Consider the following 15,022-nt stretch of genomic DNA (forward strand, 5'->3'; position numbering starts at 1 on the left):
ATTTTTTGGCTTGCACTCATAATATATATATTAGTGCTCACTTCAGTTATCCTATTCAGTTATCATCATCATCACTGTCTACATTGGGGCTCACAATGTAAATTCCCTATCCGCATGTTGTTTGAGTGTGGGAGGAAACCAGAGACCCTGGAGGAAATCCACACAGGGAGAACATACAAACGCCTTGCAGATAGTGGTCATAGTGGGGTTTAAACCCAGGACTCCATTCGTCATGTGCGCCCCCTTAAAAATAAAGCCTATACATGCCTCCGGTGCAAGCACAGATCCAACAATGTTAAAACCCGTAGTCTCTTGGTCCATATGAGATTGTTATTACACGGATCCATGCAACCAATCACTGCCTGCTTCTCACTCCTCACCTTTGAAGGAGGAAGTCGGCGCTGATTGGTCATGGGGCTCACGTGATGTAACAACCTTAAGTAAGTCCTGGGAGAGTTCAGACATTGCTGGAACCACGCCGGCACCGGAGGGGAGTATAGACGTCTTTTTAGTTTTAGGAAGCCGTACATGGCGAATGAGAAGAGGTTGTCCAAGTAGTAGACAACCCCTTTAAATACTGAGACTGTGTCATCCTGCTAAATGGCACCACTACATCTCTTCTGAGCAGTTCATTGGCAAATGGATGTTGTAAAGTGCAGGTTTTTTGTAAACTGATGAGAAAGAGATGAGCTAATGGTTAAGTCAGTGGACAGCGTAGTAGAGAATGCCATTAACCGTCACCAACATATGTACACTAGGGTGACCGCAAAAAATCGAACGCTGTCTCCATGTGGATTTTGCAGAGGCTGGGCACGCTCTGAACAACACAGGGAGCCCCAACTACATGCTGGTATATAGTTTTAAACTTATTTGGACCAGGACATGCCAATTGCAACCTGAGGGGACTCTAGTCCATTTATCTACACGGACACTGAAAAGGAAAAAGCTTGCTGAAGGGGAATTATGAATGGGCATGTTTTTAATAGGTGACATCATCATTCACCTTGAAAATACAGCCTTGTCCCGAATGAGATGACAAAAATTTGAAAAATATTTCTATAACGGGAATTCTCTGTTCGGTAATATCCACGCTAATATTTTGTGGAACTCTGTGTTACCTGGCAATTCTTGGAGACTAAAGATACGACAGCACCAGAGGAGACTATCAGGCTATGTTCACACACTGCGTTTTTTACCTGCGTTTTGGGTCCGTTTATGCTGCAGAAATTTCTTGAGAAATTCTTGTAACCTTTCTGCAGACATTCCCCAGCAAAACCTATGGCAAAAAAAATTAGCTGTGCACACACTGCGTTTTTTTCTTAAGAAAATTCTTTCAGTAGATTTTCTTAAGAAAAAGAATGAGCATGTCACTTCTTTTCTGCAGCTAACTGCGTTTTTTGCCATAGATAATTGGCACAATAACGCAGGGAGCAACCAGCGGTAAAAACGCACCAAAAACGGACCGAAAACGCACCAAAAACGCACCGAAAACGCGGCAAAAACGCAGGTGCGTTTTTGGTGCGTTTGTTAGCACAGGTGCACTCTTAAGAAATTTCTTAAGAAAAATCATTTTTCTAGTGTGAACATAGCCTAATAGTCATTTGTACAATCTGAAGATCATTTGTTTGATGTACTCTGTTTGGGGAGATGACAAAAACGATGTCTGTATTCACTGTTTGATTGGAGGATAATGTATAAATTAATTGTATTTCTGTATACTACTTTTTGATGACCCCTGAAGAACCTTCTATTTGAAGGGGAAACGCGTCGGGTCGATTAGGGGTAGAAGGTTGACAGCCTCCTCACTAATATAGGAAGTGGCAGTATATACAGAATTATATCTCAGTGCAGAACCGACTAATTTAGGGTAAAAAAAGTGCTGCTTTTAGGGATCTTGACTGTAGGACCCTTGACTATTGGACTGTTTAGGGATATACTTGTATACTGCGCCTTACTGACATTTGTTCTTGCTCCTTAATTGGGGTAACACATAGGACTAGAATAACAAGGGGGATATATGTTGGAATCTTTGTATGGCACCAATTAATATTTTCTATATAATGTGGAAGTGTTTTTAAATGCTTTTGTTAATAAAATTGATATTTTTTATATTAAGGAGTTTTTAGTCTGTGAACCAGTTTTGAGCTCTCCTTTTATTACATTTTTCGTGAGGAAAAATAGCCAAAATTTGAGCTCAATCAAACGACGTTAACCCGTGCCACTCGTCGCTCAAAGTTTGAAAAAAAATCCAAATTTTTGGCCAAAAAGCTGACAAATGGAGCCATAACTCCAGAACGGTAAATAATAAAAACACGCTTAATATCTCAAAAGAAAGCTAATGTTGTTCTTCAAAATTTATATTTTATACATAATTGTTGTTATTTTAAGTCAAACTGAGTTACAACAGCTTTTAACCCCAAGAACGTGACCTGGTACCACTAGAAGCATACTTCGTATATTTTGTTATTAAGTGATAAATTTTGGGGATTTTTGGTATATTTTTGAGTTTAAAGTAGAAATATAACAATAAAACAAGTAATCTGATAAGTCTAATGACATTTTTTATTTTAAAATATAAAAATGATGTATATAATACAAACAAAACAGAGAAAAGATACAGACGTAGTACCTACATGAGTTGATAATTTTACAGTTATCTAATCTATTCTAGAGCTTTTGCTAAAGTAGTTTTTGAAATGTCAGAATATAATGCTCGGATAAAAATTAAACAAGGGAGCGCATGTGAAGGTTCTGGGAGATAGCGGTGAGGAGAAGAAAAGGAATCTGCTCACCTGATGTGGTTGTGCAGCCCTCGCACAACCACGGTATAAGGCAGGAGTGTGGAGTCAGTAATCTTCTAACCTGTTAGCCCACGATGTCCATCCTCATGTATATACCTTGACGAGGTCTTGGGGCTCAGTTACATTGATCAATGTGATTGCTAAATATCTCCTTTTTCCTAATATTCATGGCAAGTATGCAATTCATTATTCACATGTTCAAATTAGCAAGTAGCATTTTTCATTGTATATTCCAATATTTTTCCATATGCTTGAGGCATTATACCATTATCTATGTTTGATGTGCAGCCTTATCCTTTGTATAGTGATGATGATGATGTCTGTAAAGTGCTGGAATTAATGGCTTTATATAAGAGAGTAAATAAATATCTACACTATGGTTTTCAGAGGGCAGTCTAAGCCTTGCAACTAAAGCACATGGGCTGTCTGCCTAGTTAGGCTACTTTCACACCTCCGGCTTTTGCAATGCGGCACAATCCGGCACTTTGCAGGAAAACCGCAACCGGTTTTTTTTGCTGCCGGTTGCGTTTTTCCTGCATAGACTTTAATTAGTGCTGCATTGTGCCGCATGGGCTTGCGTTCGGTCCGGTTTTTGCCGCATGCGGCAGATTTAGCCGATGTGGCGGCCGGATGGAACGTTCCCTGCAACGTTTTTTGCTCCGGCAAAAAAAAACCGCATCGCGCCGCATCCGGCTGATGCGGCGCTTTTCCCAATGCATCCCTATGGATGCCGGATGCGGCACGATGCGGCAAAAACCGCATCCGGCCGCCGCATGCGGTTTTTGCCACTGCGCATGCTCAGTAGCATGCCGCAAGCGGCAAAAACCGGACCGGCCGCATGTAAAAAACGTATGCAAAGGATGCGGTGTTTTCACCGCATTCGTTGCATAGGCTTCACAGCCGGATTGAGCCGCACGGCTCAAACCGGATGTGTGAAAGTAGCCTTAGCTGGCCGGATTGTAAAGTTAAAAGTCCTGAGAAGTTATGGAATACAAATTATATTAATGGCTCATACCCAAAAACTGTGACGTGTTCTCTACTTCACAGTAAAAGACGATAGGCACTCTATGACTGGAAGGTAAAAGGCTCAGCCTTCATCAAAATGGCTTCTTTACTGTAAAGGCTGGGGAATAGTTGATTTTTGAAGACCGTCTTCAGTGAAAAGGCTTCTTTACATTAACTGTATAAAAGTAAAACTAGGGTGCAGTGCTCCAATCTAATAGTAAGCGTCACATCATGTATTTCTATGCAGTCCCTTTTGGAAAGAGGCTCATCTGGTGTGATTTGCCTTGATAGGCAAAACTCTGTTGTGGACTTTCTGCGTCTAGTAATACCACAGCTGCATCCTCCTCCTCCATTTCTAATGGGATGTAGGTATCATGAATGCCAGTGGAGCTAAGTGAAGGAGATGGATGTACAGCAGGAGCCTCACGGAGTGGAAGAAGTCAACTGGTGAAATGTCAATATCATAACAAAATAAGCCTTCAGTGTGGTGGAACTTGGTAATAGCCAGGCGATTTTTCATTTTCGCTCTTTTGTCACCCCCCTTCTTCCAACAGACCTGGCTCTATTTTTCTGTCTACGTGGCCATATGAGGGCTTGTTTTTTTTTCGAGACGAGTTTTAGTTTTGAATGACAGTATTAATTTTACCATACAACGTGCATGAAAAGAAATTCCAAGTGGGATGAAACGGTGCCAAAAAAATGCCGTTCTGCCACAGCTCTTTGGGTTTTGTTTTTACACTGTTCACTGTGCTGTAAAGATAACTTGGAGACATGATTCACTACGTCAGGACCTTTCAGTATCTAGTGAACATCTTGGTCTCCTTAGACGCTCAGTGTGTGGCTGAGTATCATGGTAGGCATTAGTTGCGATGGGAGTCTTCTGCAGGCTGCGGTAACTCATTGGTACCTGCGATCACATCATGGAGAGGCGGTGCACGTTTCATTTAGAAGTTGATATTTGTGATCAACTGCTTCATTTAATGGTTAACAGCTGCGGGCGGATTTCTTCTCTGGCTACCTGTTAGGCTGCTTTCACACTTGCGTTGTCCGGCATCTGTTGCAATCCGCCGCCTTGAGGAATTATGGTAACCGTTGCAGGAAGCCGTTTATTCCTCATAGGCTTCTATTAAGGGATTGCAACGGATGGTCTTGCGTTGCATCCGCCCCGCGGCGCATCAGTTGTTTTGTCGCTGACCGTCGGGCGGAGGGAACGCAGCATGTAGTGTTTTTTGTTGCTGTAAAATAACGCACCCCGCAGGATTCCGGCGGGATCCATAAAGAGGCATAATGAATGTCTGTGGTGCTAGATTCCGTCAAGTTCTACTGAGCATGTCCAGCAGAATGTTCTAAATCGTTTACAATCACTCCTGGTCTCTCTCTCTCTTTGTCGGTTGGTCTCTCTCCATCGGTCGGGCTGTTTGGTCGGTCTCTCTCTCTGTCTCTCTATCGGTCTCTCTCTCTCTCTCTCTCTGTGTGACGGTCTCTCTCCACCCCCCCCTCTCTCATACTCACCGATCACTGGCGCGGCGCTGCACGGCTGTCACACTGCTCTGGCGACTTTTCCTCTTTTGAAAATGCCGGCCGCTCATTATTCCATCTTGTATTCACTAATTTCCCCACCCACCGGCGCCTATGATTGGTTGCAGTCAGACACGCCCCCACGCTGAGTGACAGCTGTCTCACTGCAACCAATCACAGCCACAGGTGGGCGGGTCTATATCGTGCAGTAAAATAAATGATTAAAAAAAAACGACGTGCGGTCCCCCTCAATTTTGATACCAGCCAAGGTAAAGCCACACGGCTGAAGGCTGGTATTCTCAGGATGGGGAGCTCCACGATAGGGCCAGGGTGTGTGCGGTGATGATGGGGGGCGGTAGTGCCGGGGTGTGCAGTGATGATGATGGGGGCATTAGGGCCGGGATGGGTGCGGTAGTGCCGGGGTGTGTGCGGTGATGATGGGGACAGTAGTGCCGGGGTGTGTGGTGATGATGGGGGCGGTAGTGCCGGGGTGTGTGCAGTCATGATGGGGGCGGTAGTGACGGGGTGTGTGCGCGGTGCTGATGGGGGCGGTAGTGCCGGGGTGTCTGCGATGATGATGGGGGCGGTAGTGCCGGGGTGTGTGCGGTGATGATGGGGTGGTCGTGCCAGGGTGTGCAGTGATGATGATGGGGGTGGTAGTGCAGGTGTGTGCGGTGATGATGGGGGCGGTAGTGCTGGGGTGTGTGTGCGGTGATGATGGGGGCGGTAGTGCCGGGGTGTGTGCGGTGATGATGGGGGCGGTAGTGCCGGGGTGTGCAGTGATGATGGGTGTCTCGCTCTCTCCCTCTCTCGGCTTAATGCAATGCGTTATTTCACTGGAATCCGTTGCCTTTATATCACACTATTTACAACGCATCCGTCACATGGGTCACACAACGCATTGTGAGAGCAGCCTTAGAGACAGATGCTGGGTGTTTATTATTTTTACTTCCCACTAATTTTTCAGCGTGTTCACACATGACATTTTTTTCAAATAATTTTTGTTGTATAAAATACACAGCGTTTTCCAGTACCAGCATAATCAATAAGATTAGTACCCATCATTCTGGGTTAGGCTAGTTTCACACTTCTGTTGTGCGGCATCCGTTGCAATCCGCCGCCTTGAGGAATTACGGTAACTGTTGCAGGAATCCGTTTGTTCCTCATAGGCTTCTATTAAGGGCGGATTGCAACGGATGGTCTTGTGTTGCATCCGCCCGGCGGCACATCAGTTGTTTTGTCGGTGACCGTCAGTGACCGTCGGGCGGAAGGAACGCGCAATGTAGCCTTTTTTTGAGCGGCGGAATTCTTTTTTTTCACTGCCCATGCTCAACTCTATGTTTAATCACAGAAACATTGATTTTACTCTCTCTCTCTCTTGGTGGCCGAATGATCACGTGATCGCCCGGCGGCCGGTTTTTGAGAGCAATCAGGTGATCGCCCGGCAGCCGGGTGATCAGCTGATCGTTCACAATAGTCTGCCGCCGGTAAAGCTGTAAAAAAACCCAAACAGATTCCGTTGTTTTGTACGATCCGTTGCATCTGTTATGCCACTATATGCAACGCATCCGTTGCATCCGTCACACAACGCAATGCAACGGATGCCGTTCAACGCAAGTGTTAAATTAGCCTTAGGAGGACAAAATGGGAAGACAAATTATGGATTCATAACCCCGTCCCCCGTACCTTCACACAACCTAACCTGGCTGAGCTCAATAAACATTTCAGTATTTTTTCACATACGCTATGTAACTGTATGAAGGACAATGTAGGTATAGGTGTTCAGGAAATAGTACTAAAAGGTACTAGAAGGTTCCTAGTATTTCCCTAACATGTGAATTGCAGCATTGTTTCCACCTTCATAGACTGTGTGTTCCTAGATGTGTCTTTCAGAAGTATAGGCTATTCTTTCTATCACAAGTTTGTTCTTTTTCTTGATAATATACTCATGACTCAGAAACTGGATTTGGCTAGTGTTTGGTGTTGTATAGTAATGATTGTCCTAATTTAATTTTGTTTTTTTATATTTTTCTTCAGCCATCTGGGATCAGCTTCTTGAAGGACGAATAAAACTACAGAAAGTTCTTCTTTCCGCTAATCAGCTTCCTCAACAAGAGATGTTTGCGCTTTTCAAGAAAGGAGGAGGAGCCGAGCTTCTAGCCCCATTAACAAATAGTAAGTGCATGTCCATCTCTTAAACGTCCTGTCAAATTTTAGAAATGGTCAATGGTCACAGGTCTGTGTCACTCTATTTTCTGTCTCTGAATCCAGTTGTGAGTTTCCTTGGCCATATGTTTGGGATCATTTTCCTGCTTACATATCCACCCTTGTTTCATCTTCATCATCCTGGTAGATAGCAGCAGATTTTTATCAAGAATGTCTCAATACATTTTATCCATTCATCCTTCCTTTAATTATATGAAGTTTACCAGTGCTGTATGCTGAACAGCGCCATGCTCCCATCTCCATATGTTGCTATGGTGTTTTTGGGGTGATATGCAGTGCGTTTTAGCCTCCAAACATGTTATGTATTACGGCATCCAAGAGTTCAGTTTTGGTCTCATCTCACCAGACTATTCTCCCAGTATTTCACAGGCGTGTCTAAATGTTGTTGAGCATTTAAACGTGCTTGAACATGCTTTTTGTTCAGTAATGGGGTCTTGCGTGGTGAGCGTGCATATAGGCCATGGAGGCTGAGTGCATTAATTATTATTTTCTGTGAAATAATTGTACCTGCTGATTCCAGGTCAGTCGGGCAGCAGAGTTAAGGATTGACTGCAGAGGTATGAGAGTGTTACCAGGGAGGCCACAGAGGAGGATGTTGCAGTAATAGAAGCGGGAGATTATGAGGGCCAGCATTTTCATAGATTGAGAAATGGGGAAAGGACGGATGGCACCTCATGGCAAAGAATTCTCTGAGGATCTGAAAAAAATAATTGTTGCTCTTCCTAAATCTAGCCTAGGATTTAAGAAGATTGTCAACACTCTGAAACTAAGCTGCACCATGGTGCCCAAGACCATACAGCGGTTTAAGGCTATGTCCCCACGAGGCGTTTTTTCATGTGGTTTTTTTGCTTCTTTTAATCAATACAAGCAAGGAAAAATCATCCCAGCAAAGCCTGAGAATCGTGATTTGCTGTGCACACGCTGCTACTTTTTTCTTTGCACATTTTGTTGCTGAATAAAGCAGCATGTCAATTGTTTGTGTTTATTTCCTGCATTTCTATAATTTCTTTCAATCCTTTATCATGACAGTGGATTATATTGCAGCACTTTGCCTCACACACCATGCATAGAGCATGGTGTGAGAGGCACGCCGTAGCTCAGTAACCCAGGGTTGTCATGGTGACCACCTAGGGTTACCGCATTACAGGACCCGATCGCCAGGGAGAGGTAAGCGATTTCTGTCCCTGCTTCCTGAAATCTGCGCTCGCACTGATCGCAGCATTTAGAAGGTTAAACTACCGGGAGCGGCGTGGGCACTGCTCCATGTAGTGAGAGCCGGGTCCAGGCTGTAACATTAGCCAAAGAGCTGGTGGCAATCACGGGGGTATAGTGCCTGAACCCCTGCGATTGCCATGACTTAAAAAAAGCACAAAAAGAAGCAGGGAAAAACACATGAAAAAACGTGCAGACGCAATTATAAATGCGCATCTTTTCTTTTGTGTTTTTCCTGCCAAAATATGCTTTTTTTATGTGCAGGAAATAAGCACATAAAAAAGCAATGTGGGTGCATAGCCTTAAATTCAGGTGAAATCTGGCTCACTGAACTAAAGTTAGTGCCTCCGAAGAAAAATTGTAAATATTTAGAAAATTGAGCTCGGGCCCACAAAGAGACAAGAAAAAAAAAAAGAAATATGTATCTTATGATCTGCTGTTTTTATTGATGCAAAGGTTCAAAAATAAAACGCCAAAGTTTTGGCCCCAATTCCGGGCCTTTGTCACAGAAATTAGGTCTATCTGAATATAAAGGACACAATAGAAGGTGAAAAAATGTTCACTTTTACGTAGGTAGTTAGACTGAGGAGGACCTTTTGCTTTGTTTCCAAACCGTATAGTAATAGGAGTAGTACTATGGCCTGAGTGCTAAGGCTCCCGTATCGTCCTAATTATCAGGTTATGTGATAGATAAAGGTGGGAATATACAGTGGAACCTCGCTTAACGAGTAACCCAGTTAAAGAGAATTTCGCTTAACAAGCAAAGCTTTCTGTAAATTTGTAACTCTGTTTATGAGCAAGCTTTGCTGTGCGAGCAAATACTCACCACACACACTTCCTGTTCCGTCCATCCACCGCGCTCTGATCCACTCTTGCAGTCCACACAAACGCACACAAGCACGCACAAACAAACACGCACGCGCACACATACAGTATTATGCTCACCTTACCTTCCAATCCATCGCCGGCCTCCTGGGTCTTGTAGTTCTCCGGTACGTCGCGACGAGGGAGGAATCCTCGTGGCGAACTACAAGACCCAGGAGGCCGGCGATGGAACGGAAGGTAAAGTGAGCATAATATGTGTACCTTCCGTTCCATCGCGGGCCTCCTGGGTCCTTTAGTTCGCCGGTATAGGCTGTGTATCCGCAAGCATCGCGACGAGGCAGGAACTTCCCCTGTCAGCCGCTACTCAAAGACAGCGCGCTGACCAGAGGCAAGCGGCTCCTGCCTTTGACGTCAGCGCTCTGGGTATGGAAGTTCCTCACTTGTCACGATGGTAACCAGATACACAGCCCGTACTAGCGAACAGCAAGTCCCAGGAGACCGGCGATGGAACGGACGGTAAGGTGAGCATAATATGTGCGTGTGTGTGTGTCTGTTTGTACGTCTTTGTGTGTGTGTGTGTGTGTGTGTGTGTGTGTGTGCGTGTGTGCGTGTTTGTGCGTGTGTTGAATGGCACAATAGGGGACAAGGATGGGACATTTAACAAGTTGTGGGACGAATTGTCTGCATTGCAATGATTTCCTATGGGAAATACTGCTTTGCTAAGGCTGCTTTCACACCTCCGGTTTCTGCAATGCGGCACACTCCGGCACTTTGCAGGAAAATCGCAACCGTTTTTTTTTGCTGCCGGTTGCGATTTTCCTGCATAGACTTTAATTAGTGCCGCATTGCCTTGCGTTCCGTCCGGTTTTTGCCGCATGCGGCAGATTTAGCCGATGCGGCGGCCGGATAGAACGTTGCCTGGCACGTTTTTTCGTGCGGCAATAAAAACCGCATCGCGCCGCATTCGACCGATGCGGCACATTTTTCAATGCATGCCTATGGCGGCCGGATGCGGCGCGATGCGGCAATAACCGCATCCGGCCGCCGCATGCGGTTTTTGCCACTGCGCATGCTCAGTAGCATGCCGCAAGCGGCAAAAACCGGACGGGCCGCATGGGAAAAACTTATGCAAAGGATGCGGTGTTTTCACCGCATCCGTTGCATAGCTTGCACAGCCGGATTGAGCCGCACAGCTCAAGCCGGATGTGTGAAAGCAGCCTTAACGAGTAACTTTGTTAACAAGCACAGTCCCAGAATGGATTGTTCTCGTTAACCAAGGTTCCACTGTATATGATTTTAATAGGAATGGCCCTGATTCTCAGGAAAAGTAATGGTAATGTCCTGTGTGAAAACCAAACCTAGGCGATCTATTGCAATTTGCTAAATCTCCCGCATACTGTCCACTAGAGTACATACGTTCCTTAAGGTACCGTCACACTAAGCGACGCTTCAGTGATCCCACCAGCAATCTGACCTGGCAGGGATCGCTGGAGCGTCGCTACACGGGTTGCTGGTGAGCTGTCACACAGGCAGATCTCTCCAGCAACCAGTGACCAGCCCCCAGCCATCAGCGACACGTGGAAGTGATGATGCGCTTGGTAACTAAGGTAAATATCGGGTAACCAACCAGATATTTACCTTGGTTACCAGCGCACACCGCTTAGCGCTGGCTCCCTGCACACCTAGCTACAGTACACATTGGGTTAATTACCCGATGTGTAGTCTGGCTAGGTGTGCAGGGAGCAGGGAGCCGACACTGACAGCGTGAGAGCGGCGGACGCTGGTAATGAAGGTAAATATCGGGAAACCAAGGAAAGGGCTTCTTGGTTACCCGATATTTACATTGGTTACCAGCGTCCGCAGAAGCCGGCTCCCTGCTCACTGCACATTCAGTTGTTGCTCTCTCGCTGTCACACAGCGATGTGTGCTTCACAGCGGGAGAGCAACAACTAAAAAATGGTCCAGGACATTCAGCAACAACCAGCGACCTCACAGCAGGGGCCAGGTTGTTGCTAGATGTCACACACAGCAACATCGCTAGCAACATCGCTGTTGCGTCACAAAAGTTGTTCCTTAGCAGCGATGTTGCTAGCGATGTTGCTTAAGGCCCCTTTACACACTGAGACTTTCTAGCGATCCCACCAGTGATCCCAACCTGGCCGGGATCGCTACAAAGTCTCTGGTGAGCTGTCAAACAGGCAGACCTGGCCAACGACGCAACAGCGATCCGGACCTGCAGAACGACCTAGCTAGTCATTGGGGACGTTGTCAGACCTAAAACACACATCCGTGAAAACTGTCGGCAGACAGCAGACAGAGTAGCGCGATGAGAGTGAACTCGGGTGAACTTCACCCGACTTCATTGTCATGCCGCGGCTCTGTCTATGTGCCGTGTACTGATTAGCGGTCACCTGTGAAGGATTCACCGGTGACCGCTAATCCCCCGAGTGACTGAAGTGTCCCCCCCTCTCTCATACTCACCGATCCCCGATCACCGGCGCTGCACGGCGTTCACTCTGCTCCAGCGGCTTTTCCTTTTTTGAAAAAGCCGGCCGCTCATTAAACAATCTCGTATTCCCTGCTTTTCCCCGCCCACCGGCAAATATGATTGGTTGCAGTGAGACACGCCCACACACTGCTCTGGCGGCTTTTTCTAATTTGAAAAAGCCGGCCGCTCATTAAACAATATTGTATTCCCTGCTTTCCCCGCCCACCGGCGCCTATGATTGGTTGCAGTGAGACATGCCCCCACGCTGAGTGACAGGTGTCTCACTGCACCCAATCACAGCAGCCGGTGGGCGTGTCACTATGGAGTATAGAAATAAATAAATAAATAATTAAAAAAAACGGCGTGCGGTTCCCCCCAAATTTAATACCAGCCAGATAAAGCCATACGGCTGAAGGCTGGTATTCTCAGGATGGGGAGCTCCACATTATGGGGAGCCCCCCAGCCTAACAATATCAGTCAGCAGCCGCCAAGAATGGCAGCATACATTAGATGCGACTGTTCTGGGACAGTACCCGGCTCTTCCCGATTTGCCCTGGTGCGTTGGCAAATCGGGGTAATAAGGAGTTATTGGCAGCCCATAGCTGCCAATAAGTCCTAGATTAATCATGTCAGCGTCTCCCCGAGATACCTTCCATGATTAATCTGTAAATTACAGTAAATAAACAGACACAACTGAAAAATCCTTTATTAGAAATAAAAAACACAAACACATTCCCTGGTTCACCACTTTAATCAGCCCCAAAAAGCCCTCCATGCCCGGCGTAATCCAGGATGGTCCAGCGTCGCTTCCAGCTCTGCTGCATGGAGGTGACCGGAGCTGCTGAAGACACCGCCGCTCCTGTCACCTCCATGCAGCAAATGAAGAGAGCCGCGTGATCGGCTGAGCTGTCACTGAGGTTACCTGGATCCAGCGGTGGATGCAGCGGTGTCCGCGGGTAACCTCAGTGACAGCTCAGCTGATTGCGCTACTCACCGCCGCTCCGGTCAGCTCCACGCAGCAACTGAGGTTAGTATCGCGATCAGCTGAGCTGTCACTGAGGTTACTTGCAGCCACCGCTGCATCCACCGCTGGATCCAGGTAACCTCAGTGACAGCTCAGCCGATCACGCGGCTCTCTTAATTTGCTGCATGGAGGTGACAGGAGCGGCGGTGTCCTCTGCAGCTCCAGTCACCTCCATGCAGCAGAGCTGGAAGCGACGCTGGACCATCCTGGATTCCGCCGGACATGGAGGGCTTTTTGGGGCTGATTAAAGTGGTGAACCAGGGAATGTGTTTGTGTTTTTTATTTCTAATAAAGGATTTTTCAGTTCTGTGTGTTTATTTACTGTAATTTACAGATTAATCATGGAAGGTATCTCATAGATGCCTGACATGATTAATCTAGGACTTATTGGCAGCTATGGGCTGCCAATAACTCCTTATTTCCCCGATTTGCCAACGCACCAGGGCAAATCGGGAAGAGCCGGGTACTATCCCAGAACAGTCGCATCTAATGTATGCGGCCATTCTGGGCGGCTGCTGACACTGATATTGTTAGGCTGGGGGGCTCCCCATAACGTGGAGCTCCCCATCCTGAGAATACCAGCCTTCAGCCGTATGGCTTTATCTGGCTGGTATTAAATTTGGGGGGAACCGCACGCCGTTTTTTTAAATTATTTATTTATTTATTTCTATACTCCATAGTGACACGCCCACCGGCTGCTGTGATTGGGTGCAGTGAGACACTTGTCACTCAGCGTGGGGGCGTGTCTCACTGCAACCAATCATAGGCGCCGGTGGGCGGGGAAAGCAGGGAATACGAGATTGTTTAATTAGCGGCCGGCTTTTTCAAATTAGAAAAATCCGCCGGAGCAGTGTGAACGCCGTGCAGCGTCGGTGATCGGGGATCGGTGAGTATGAGAGATGGGGGGACACTTCAGTCACTCGGGGGATTAGAGGTCACCGGTGAATCCTTCACAGGTGACCGCTAATCAGTACATGGCACACAAACAGAGCCGCGGCATGACAATGAAGTCGGGTGAAGTTCACCCGAGTTCATTCTCATCCCGCTACTCTGTCTTCCGACATGTAGTACCGACATTTTGCATCACACATGGACATTTCTCGGAAGATCAAATAACACGCACGTGTGCCTTTAAACTTAAAAAAAACATATGTGCACGTTTGGTCGTATCTCCGGTATGTACGGAAACGGACCAAACACGCACGTTTTAAACGGATGTATGTTGCAGGCCTAAAGCAGCTTTTTGAAAGGGAAGTCGCTAACGAAGTCGCTGTAAAGTCCCCTTTACACACTGAGACTTTGCTGCACAGCGGGAAACAAAGGACCAAAGAATGGTCCTGAACGATTTGTAGCGATCAGCAACTTCACAGCAGGGGCCAGGTCGCTGATGTGTTTCACACACTGCAATGTCGCTGGGGAGGTCGCTATAACGTCACAAAACCGGTGACGTTACAGCGATGTCGTTTGCGATGTTGCAGTGTGTAAAGCCACCTTTAGTGTGACGTGGCCTTTAATGTGCAGAGTAGAACAAAAGACCTTATCCAAATGAAGGTTAACAACCTGACAATAGGACTATATGAATGTCCCTTGGAGGGGTTACTGCAGGAGTGTTTGCAGGGGTGATTCCCGTGGAGGGTGGGGGTGGGTTTCTTAGAACCTTACTGTGGTGATTCCTGTGGAGAGGTCCTGTGGTCCTCAATTATCTAACTACTGACGTACAAGTGAACATTTGTTCACCTTCTTCTATTTTGTCCTTTTTATTCAGATAGATCTAATTTCTGTGACAAAGGTATATGCCTTAGACACATAAAAAAATTCTTAGATCTTGGGGTTCATATCATGAAAAATGGGAGCAAAAACAAGAGTGTTGCATGTTATATTTTACGTGTGTGTGTATAGATGGATAATATGGATATACTATAG

General features: G+C 46.3%; 1 protein-coding gene across 1 annotated transcript in view; it reads left to right on the top strand.

Annotated features, from left to right (window-relative positions):
* The window catches only part of AATF (apoptosis antagonizing transcription factor), a 182,652-nt gene that overhangs the window by 39,517 nt on the left and 128,113 nt on the right, over positions 1-15,022 (top strand). Inside the window, exon 4 of the mRNA XM_075335852.1 lies at positions 7,362-7,499. Coding sequence (XP_075191967.1) covers positions 7,362-7,499 — 138 coding nt within the window. The remainder of the gene's footprint in view (positions 1-7,361; positions 7,500-15,022) is intronic.

Source organism: Anomaloglossus baeobatrachus, chromosome 2 (assembly GCF_048569485.1).
Source record: "Anomaloglossus baeobatrachus isolate aAnoBae1 chromosome 2, aAnoBae1.hap1, whole genome shotgun sequence".
In the NCBI taxonomy this organism is placed as follows: domain Eukaryota; kingdom Metazoa; phylum Chordata; class Amphibia; order Anura; family Aromobatidae; genus Anomaloglossus; species Anomaloglossus baeobatrachus.